Source organism: Botryllus schlosseri, chromosome 2, assembly GCF_051294905.1.
Source record: "Botryllus schlosseri isolate E-star chromosome 2, Bs_hap1, whole genome shotgun sequence".
NCBI lineage: Eukaryota > Metazoa > Chordata > Ascidiacea > Stolidobranchia > Styelidae > Botryllus > Botryllus schlosseri.
Window position 1 is genome coordinate 2,752,759 of NC_137237.1, and position 10,111 is coordinate 2,762,869.

Here is a 10,111-nt window from a genome sequence, read left to right on the forward strand (position 1 = left end):
ATGCCCAAGTGTAGCATGACCACATGCCCAAGTGTCGCATGCTCAAGTGTCGCATGCTCAAGTGTCGCATGCTCAAGTGTCGCATGCCCAAGTGTCGCCAAGTTTCGCATGCTCAAGTGTGGCATGCTCAGGTGTCGCATGCTCAAGTGTCTGCATATCCACGTGTCCCATGCCCAAATGTCGCATGCCCAAGTGTTGCATACTCAACTGTCGCATGCTCAACTGTCCCATGCTCAAGGGTCGCATGCTCAAGTGTCGCAGGCTCAAGTGTCTGCATATCCACGTGTCGCATGCTCAAGTGTCTGCATGTAGACGTGTCGCATGCGTACATGACCCCATGCTCATGTGCACCTTTGCTCTTATGTCCCCATGCCCATGTGTCCATATGCGCATGTGTGCCCATGCTCTTGTGTCCCCATGCTCATGTGTCGTCAAGGCTCATGTATCGCATGCTCATATGTCACCATGATCAAGTGGTACTTATTAAATTGTCACCATGTTGATGTGTCCCTATGCTCACGTGTATCCATGCTCGTGTGTCCCTATACTTATGTGTCCCCATGCTAATATGTCCTCATGTTAATATGTCCCTGTGCTGATATGTCTACATGCCCCCGAGTCGCCATGACCAAAAGTCGCTATGCTCAAGTGTCGCTTGCTATTGTGTCGCATGCTAATATGTCCACGGACCGATTCGAGGATGTCGAACGTCGCACGTCCGCCCCTCGCCAAGTCAATTCAACACTGAGCCGACCACGCAATCGTGATCACGTGATCTGATCACTCCGTGACTGCGTGATCTACGCATGCCCTGACCTCCTTACAAGATTGACAAATCAGTTGATAATAACAATATTAGTTTAATAATTCATAATAATACTTGTTAATACTCTTAATTACAAAATTTCCCGAGGACGGAATTCACCGAGGGGCGGGTTCACCGAGGTCCGAGTTCACCGAGGTCCGAGTTTGCAAGGCCGAATTCTCCGAGGTCCGAGTTCACCGGCAACCTCTTGAGCCCTTCAGGTAGCCGCTGTCTTGTTGGGTGGCAAATAGTTGTTCCAGATTATTAGCCTAGGTCTCATATAGTGGTCATCCCCAAGTTTCGGAGCGAATGGCTTGACAGATATTCGATAGAATTTGGAAGTAAATTGATTCTGGGGTTGCTGCATTGGCCTAATGCACGGAGAGAGTGACTATAGGCATGGCTTCTGACGATAGTGTGACTGGCTTTGATGACTGGCTCGAATTGAAGCTCGCTGAATTGGATGTGGATGCGGAAGTTTACGGTTCATATATTAAGGGTGTGTTGGAGGAAGAAAATTCTGATGATTTGAAGGATGCACTTGAAGGCGTTCTGGCTGCATTGGTGGTGAGATTCAGTACTTTTTTTTTATCTCGATATCAGTCTATATATACGACATAGCATATAGTACTAGAGCATCTGGCTTCTCAATTGTCTGAGGGTTAGAGCCCTGCCTGTGTCAAGCATGTAAAACTGGTACGCACAGCTTCAGTTCCGACATAATAGCATATGTAGAATTTGTGATTTACTGATAACCTCGCGATTCTTTCGCATCGGAGGTTTGTCTGGGCTCCTCTTCCCCTGCCGACTGCCGGCGACAAAAAAAAAAGCCCAGAAAAAGACCCGACGAAAGAAAGCACTCACAAGGAATGGAAAAGAACTAGTAGAAAGGGCTTCAAAGAGATCAACATTGAAAAGAACTGTGACACCGGTCACTCTAGGCCGAGGTGGATGTTAGAGTAAAGGATCGCTGCTGATGCGTGTCGTTCTAGATCCTCCTATCTGTTCATGACATCGCATTGTGTCTTATCGCATTGGACATTGTGTGTGACTTGTTCAGATCAAAAATATAACCCAACCATGTTATGTTATGTTATGTTCTACACTGCTGTGTACCTACACTTGTAAGGGATTCGAACCAGTAGGCTACCGTTAAGCCTAAGCTAGAGTGGAATTGGTAGCAACTTCGCACACAATTTTCTATTACATTTATTTATATTTTTAAATGTTTAATGGTGAAAATACCGACGATTAAAACTCTGAACACTCAACACTGTAGGTTAGAAATAGCCTACGGTTTTCTGCGCTGCGCAAATAATATACTGCTGTAACTTCCTTATTAAATAGACTTGATGACAGCTTACTTATGACACAAGCACAATCATCAGCAAATTAATAATTGTACCTATATTCCGAGCAACACAAATCAAGTGTTAGTGTCAGAATGAATGAAGAAGTCGTAGTAGCCCTATTAGCAAGTTGTAGCCTACTATAGTAGTAGCTTCCTAAAGCCAAAATTAGTCTCTGCATTGTATAAAAAAGACAAATGGCAGTGATGAGTCATCTGCAGAAGATATATATAGATAGATATACAATTTTCTTTCCAATTCCTCTAGTATAGGCATAGTGGCTGATGATTACCTCTGACGAGGGTCAGCCAAAATGTCGGGGTTCATTTCGTTATAAATATATTGAAGTTCCACACGTCCAAGAAGCTTTTCAAGTAATTTACAATGGTTGCACTTGTGCATCGGAAAACAAAACACTAGCTTGTTTATACATTCCATTTGGTTTGCATTAATATGTTGGCAGAGTCACAAGTCTTAACAACTAGAAGTGGCATTTTCACAGATAGCATGATTCTAATTGCAATGTGCCGGTGGAGTATTATTTATTCGGCATTGGTTAGCCTATCGTATGTTTTTGAAGAATAAAGGGGTAGTGAGCAAAAAAGTTAGAGGAAGACCAGGTCTGGGCCTACTCGAATAATTTGCTTGTTGATATTCGATACAACATTCAATGATTCGGCCAAGCCATTCCGATTATTTATTTGTCTGTGAAATTACTTAACTACTGCGAATATGTATATGTCTATTGGCTGTTCAAAATGTGCCAAACTGTAAATGCACTGATAATAAAAAATAAGTTGCAGCTTAAAGGTATGATACGACGTAGATACCTACTGCCCACATTGTTTGGAATAAGGTACGTATGGTATAAATATATATATATTTTTTGTATTACACAGGAAGATCCCGTTGATTTGTGTGAACAAGTATTGTCGAAATGGAAACCCTTCACAGAGCAAACGACAGAGGGAGGTACAGGAATATTTCTTGTTTAAAACCAACCTTCGTTACCCAAGACTTATTCTGCAAAATTATCATTCTACCCCTTGAGCTACTCATTTTGGACAGAGACACGATGCATAATGCGTATCTTTTTAATGCAACTGAAATTGCTACTGCAGCGTAGCGTATTCTATGATTCCTTGTAACTATTGCCTATCACACATCTGACATGTCTAGTTCTATATACTGGTGCTGCAGTGCTGTTCAACCATCTTTCTGTGAGGTGAACCGTATATCTCGTTCACCCTGTACTTAATAAAAAAATGGTGAGCAACTCCATGAAGATCTGTGCACTGGTTGAAGAGCCGTGAACACTGCTATGTACTATATTTATCCATGCGAAATCAGCAAGTCAGTTTAACTCTTACGCTGCCAGTCTACAGCACTTCTTGATCGGCTGATGAGCAATACACCACTTAATTTACTTCCTGATTTCTGACAGCGTTAATCGTAATTTTGTTAGCAAGTATTCATTGTAAATTTTGCAGTTCCATCCTGTCAGTGTTTTGTGTTCATATTATTTATTTCTAGGAGTGTCGCATTCGCCAGCTGGCTAATGGAATGCAATAGAAAGTTTACAATGTTCTGTACTGTGTTACTTGAGATTTCCGCGAGTGTGTAGGCCTGTCTCGTGTCATCGTATGTATTCAATTCATGTTATCTATGTGTGAATTTCAGCGGATTCGAAGAAAGACTCGATACAAGATATCATGGCGGCCCATTCCGCAAAACTACGAGTGGAGAAGCCGAACGTCGAGAAAACGCCGAACACTGATGCGGCTATGAAACGAGCTCTGCTCGATAAATACTCTGAGGTTTACGACGAGACGGAAGAAGATGGAGAAGTTCTTCAATGTGATAACAAAACTGTGAAATCTGTGGCTCCGGTCAAGTTAGGCTTGTTTCAAAATGTGAATATGAAGGCGGTTTCCGACACGGAGAAACAGAAGCGTGAGAAACAAAAGCAGGAACACCTCGACAAGAAGGAAAAGGATAAGGTGCGTCGGGGTGGGAGTGGGTAGCAACTAGGGCTGCGTGAATCGAGTATGTGAGCGATTTGATTTTATGCAACCACAGATGTTGTAATGCCACCTCTACACCGGATAAAGATAATTATTTTCCGCTTGTATCTATTTCCTTGCACTTTGTTAAGATGCTGCTTGCACTTTGTTAAGATGCTGTGGGTTGGTCGCGACTTGGCAGATATGCCGTTTCCACTAACATGCGTAAATCAACACGGGGTTGTGCGAAAACAACTTTATTCCGGATTTCGGGGATTCATTGATTAAATTGTTAGGTTGCCTAACAAAATGCTGCACACCAAATTTTGCTCGATTCCAACCGATAGATGTGAACGCATAGGAGTTTGAAAATTTTGAATTTATCATGAAAATATATTTTTTTTTTATTACGAATTTTACTGTCAAACCCATGAAATTGTTGAGTTGTCTACAAAAACGATGTGAAACGAATATGACCTAATTTCAACCAGTAGAAGCGAAGTCATTTGAGGTTTTCATTCATAATTCTGGGACTGCCCACGAGCCCACCGTCCGGGCTTTTTTTCCGAACCCAAAATTTTCAGCTGCAATAACTTCGCTCTTACCAGTTGGAAGTGAGCAAAAACTGTTAAGCATCGTTCTTTTAGACAACTCTACAATTCCATGGGGTCGCCAGTGAAATTTGAAATTTGTTTTAATTTGTAAAGTCTTGTACGTTCTTGTACTCGGCAAACCCCCGGAATCCGGGAAAAAAAGTTATTTTCGAGCAATCCTACCCAACGGTTTAAATATCCGTATTAAAGTGCTGTCATTTCCGACATAATTTCAATCAACTCCTTGGCGATAATGGCGTGTCTTGATCGATTGTATAACAGGGTAGTCTTTCGTATGCTGCGAAACGACCAATCAAGGTTCCGAGGCTGCTGCAATGGTAAATGGTAGCCTATCAAAACTATAACACTGGCCAACAAAAAAAAAACTTCTTTTTGAGTGCCAAAGATATTTTAATGGTTTCTAGGTATGTTTGGGCTGCTGAGTTCGAAAATGACATCTGTTTCTCTGAATTGGCTCTACTTTTTGAGATATCGATATTTTTTATTCATTTATTTATTATTTATTTTATTTAATCATTGTAAGTAGAAGACTTTGAATCACGCATATTCAGAATCTTATCGGTGATCTATCCCTCACTCTGAGGAAGTACCCAACTCATAGACAACTCATAGACATTTTACCGTACAAGAGAGAAAGAAATACTTCCGTATTTTAGCCAACTAGATGAACTTTTTACTGCAAAGACATCGAAGGGCTTTTACTGAAAATGGAGGTATATGATTGATTAGCGTGCTTTGACAGCGTACTAACTGAACTTTGAGCGTTACTGAACGTAGTGTTTGGGCTTTGACGGCACCTGTTTTTGATTTACAATAATTTGTTGTTTACCGCTAATATCGCCTAATTTTTATAGTTTTTGCTTGATTTTCACATGAAGCAGGTCTCCCTTGTAGATGGCTCTCTGCGTTGTTAACGATTGCGTCTTCAACGATATCGCTTCAGAAATAGAACATTATTGTATGCACACACTTTAAGAGACATATGTGAACTCATCGAAGTTGTTGTATAAATGTGAAATTTACCTATGCCAAAATTTGCGTAATTTGAGCACTTTTCCAGACAAAAATTTGGAATATCTCGAAGAATAGGGTCTATTCCAACGGTTCTCAGCCGGGGGTCCGCGAAGCAATTTCAGGGGGTCCGCGAGACCTCTCAATTTGCAAATTGACTGAAAACCTAATTTGCAAGTTTTTTTAAATTCGGGAGAGCTCCAAAACAGCGAAAACCTCATGACTCATATCCTCAAAATAATCGTCTGACATGAAATATCCTACTGTGCAGATTCATTTTAATTGCCTAATTGCCAATACCCTACTCCAGGGGTGACCAACCTGCGGCCGTAGAAGGAAATTTGAGCGGCCGTGGACATGTATTTCAATTAGTACGTGTTGGTAGCCGTCGCCTGAAAATTTAATTTACGAATTGACTACAGAATTTTTTAAGACATTTTATTCAACCTTGGAATTCTTTTTCGCGATGGGCGCGATTCAATGCAACTTCATTTTTTGATGTTAATGTAGTATCGCCCTTTGCAATCTGAGCGCCGCAGTACAGATGTGAACAGTAGAGGAAAACGATGCGCCTCATTTAGAAATACCAACTTTGAATCGTGTCTTCAGTCTTCACCACGAAAAAAGTTGTTTCTGGAGCGGTTGGGCGATTTCAGTATATTTCCACTATACCGATAATCCTGATGGGAGGTCAAGAAATAACAGCATGCAAAAAAGGGACTAATAACAATCATCCCACCCGAAGATACATCATCATTTATAACTTGCTCTGAATTTTCGAAAACAGGCCCTCCATCAACTCTATACCGGGGAATCTGATCACATGGGATGAAAAAGGATAAATATTTGATAGGAATATGCAAAACTACAAATAATAATGACGAAATTCATTTGCGAATCTGAAAAATTTTCGCGACCATCACGTTTCCGTGAAACGAGTCATATCATGACCGCTTACCATTTCGGTGCGCACTGCGCATAGTAATCCTATGAATATTTAGATTAGTCTGAAGCTTACCGAAAATGGACATGTACAGTTTAAAATGGGTATTTGACGGCCAGTTTGTTCATTACGAGCTATGTGCCCTGAAATGCGGCCGTATGCTACATGCCTAATCGAAATGCGGCCGTGAATAGCAAAAAGGTTGGCCATTCCTATACCGTACTGATACAAGCATATCGCTGTTTTGAGACGTTTTGTTGGGTTTGTTGAAAAATATAAATATGGAAATAGTAAGGTCAATCAGGGTGACTTCGTAATGTTTGTGAAACCTTTTCGATTAGAAGTTGTCAGTCTCATCAAATTGGTGAACAGTCGTTTGAAATGAAAATTCCTGAAGTTTTTTCCCTATTTTTCCCGATGAAGGAATTGAGACCTCACCACGAAATCCATTTCATCCTGTGGTATACATAACCACTATTCTAGAATAACTTCAAATTGCGATGCTAGATAAAAAATGACTAGGCTGGACGTGATATGTTCATTGTTCATTCAAATGATCTTCATTTCGGTACCATAAATGTTGCGATCACACCAAAATTGTCGTCGGAAGCGTTTTGTGGGAAAGGGATTTTCGGCACTCGTTCATATCAAATTGAAATCGCGGATTTCCAAGAAACGAACGAACATCAAGTAGCCTACTTCAAGAAATACAGCAGCAAAATTAGCTTTGAAATATTGAAAGTCTACCTAATTTCTACATAAATAGTATGATGTTATTTTCAGGAAAAGTCATTTTGTTGCTGTTTATCACAATCACAATCAGTTCATATATGCACAAGAGATCACGGCTGCACCATAATTGGGCTAAATTTGAACCAAACTTCCAGGGGGTCCGCGGGGGTCCGTGACGGTCAAAAAGGGGTCCGCGAAGCCAAAAAGGTTGAGAACCACTGGTCTATTCAGAAAAACTAATGTCATTTTCGGATTCAGCGACATCAGAATGCCCTAAAACCGTAGCATACAAAGATCCGTAGCATACAAAGAGAATTTTACCTATGTCACAATTTGCGTATTTTTAGCACTTTTCGAACCAAAAATATGGAATATTTAAAAAAAATCGAGCCAATTCAGAAAAACTAATATCATTTTTGGATTCAGCGACCTAAAAATACCCTCCACTGTTGAATCTTTCTTGGCACCAAAATGTGTGTTGACCAGTGTAATTTTCGTTGATAAATTATTTCTAAATGGCAAAAGTGCATAAGTTTGATACTCGAAAAAATCAATCTCTCCCTACTCGATTTGGCCATTGTCATTAACACCTGATTCAGATCCCACTTCTCGAATCATTGTGCTCAGCAGTCCTAGTCCTAGTAAAAAACTCTCGTTTTTCAGATGGACAGAGAGAAGCAGAAACTGAAAAAGGAAGAGAGGAAAGAGAAAGAGAAAAAGAGAACCCAGAAGAAGGAGAGATCCGGAAGGTAGTCTTCGGAAAGTTTTTGGCGCCCCGCGACCACGAGATCTTGTACATCTTGCCGCCTAGAAAATGTGCTTTTTTGGAAAGCAGTCCGTTGCCGCCATCTTGTTGCTTTGATCATCTTTAGAATGTCCTCATTTCTAGGAAATTTATCTCGACACTGAAATCGCAAATTCCAGTACTCGATCATTCTGCCCGGCCAAAACTACTACTATGGTATGCATGGCCTTGCGAATCGCTAAGTATAGGCCCTATCGGTTTTGTGTTCTTTCATACTCCTTAGGTGAATTGTATGATCAACTCTGGCTACCGTTGATTGGTGGTGGACGGTTTATGTACCTCAAACATTTGTATATATTCGTTGTTCATGCCATATCCGCCTATCGCAGGATTACGTGAAAGCTGATTTTTCAATTGCAGTCTCTTGAGCACGATAATTTTGTATAGTAATGAATGAATTTTAGGCCAATTGCTTACATCCAACTGTCCGACGTGTGTTGACGCTCATAGCATCACACGATATCTGAAATTTACAAATTTTTGTTCGAATAAATATGTTTTGATCTGACGTTGGTTTCGACGACTCCAGTCAACAGGCGTGTATGAACGCGACCAGGGATGGAAATAGTGTATCTGAGAGAATCAATTGCGAAATTTCGAGTCAAGCATTCGAGCACCACCCATTTCTAGGGCTGATTTTTTTCGAGTACTGAACTAATACGCTCACTATCAACCAGAGTTATACTTCCAAAACTGTTTTCCACAGTTGGAAGCTGTAAACCTGGATTAGTCGTATCGCGGTGTGCGATACAAAGCTACCTGCGCACGGTAGTGGAAATGGCATGTCTGCGAATGTGATCAACTCGCACCATGATCGCAGAGCGCAAATAAATTGGTGCGGTCGATGAATAGCATATAATCTCTAACATGATGTAAAACTGGCATTACTTCTTTGTAGTCTCATAAAAGTTACAGGATTGAACTGTTCTGTTCATATCATTCATACGTAGGGTTACCATAAGAGGATTTGTCCTTGTTTTTTCTATAAATTGAGTGTCCTCGGAGGACGCCTACATGTCCTCTTTTTGGGGAATTTGTCCTCTTATACTGCTTCGGTTTATTAGTTTATCAGTTCAATACACCACAAATCTGCGATACAATGAAAAGATAGGTGAGTGTCGAAAGGACTTTGGGTAGTCTTTGGAATCAGACACCCAACTGAGCTTAGGCCAGGGCTGGGCAACATACGGCCGTAGCAGGAAATTTGTGCGGCCGTGAGCACGTAATTCAATTAGTAGGTGTTGGCGGTCGTTGACTTGAAAATTGAAATCCTGAAATTTTCGTCGCGCCAGGCGAGGTTCAATGCGACTTCATTTTTCGATTTTAATATAGTAGCGCCCTTTGCAATCTGAGCCTCGGAGTACAGATGCGAACATAACATGGTTGGGATATATTTTTGATCTGAACAAGTCACACACAATGTACAATGCGAACAGCGAAGGAAAATAGAAATACCTACTTGGAACCGTGTAGGGGAGATGTGGTACCGATGAATCACTGGGACCGAAAATACTTGAACAATTCTCCATGATAATTCCATGATTACACTCCGTGAATTTGTCTGCAAGTACATGCTGGCAGAATCTTTCCTCACATGCTAAAAAATTCGACTTGCGTGAGTAATGGGGTCTGTGACGAATGATTTACGTTTTAGGGGGTGTACAGTAAATTTGGATCGACATTTGCATTTTTCTATATCACCTTTCAGACTAACAAACCCCCCATAATTTTTGATGTGAAGTATAGGGCTTGTATCAGTGTACATAATGGCACATATATTTTGAATCAATACCATCCTTGAGTGGACTATTTTCAAGTCAATTACAATATTTATGGGGTGGGGGACCAA

At 40.8% G+C, this 10,111-nt stretch overlaps 1 protein-coding gene across 1 annotated transcript; it reads left to right on the forward strand.

Annotated features, from left to right (window-relative positions):
• The first annotated feature begins 1,001 nt into the window (after window positions 1-1,001).
• LOC145432998 (coiled-coil domain-containing protein 43-like) lies at window positions 1,002-8,770 on the forward strand. The gene is made up of 4 exons (XM_080309868.1): window positions 1,002-1,372; window positions 3,054-3,126; window positions 3,835-4,154; window positions 8,121-8,770. The coding sequence occupies exons 1-4, from the start codon at window positions 1,205-1,207 to the stop codon at window positions 8,208-8,210; spliced, it is 651 nt and encodes a 216-aa protein (XP_080165994.1). The 5' UTR covers window positions 1,002-1,204; the 3' UTR covers window positions 8,211-8,770.
• The last annotated feature ends 1,341 nt before the right edge of the window (window positions 8,771-10,111 follow it).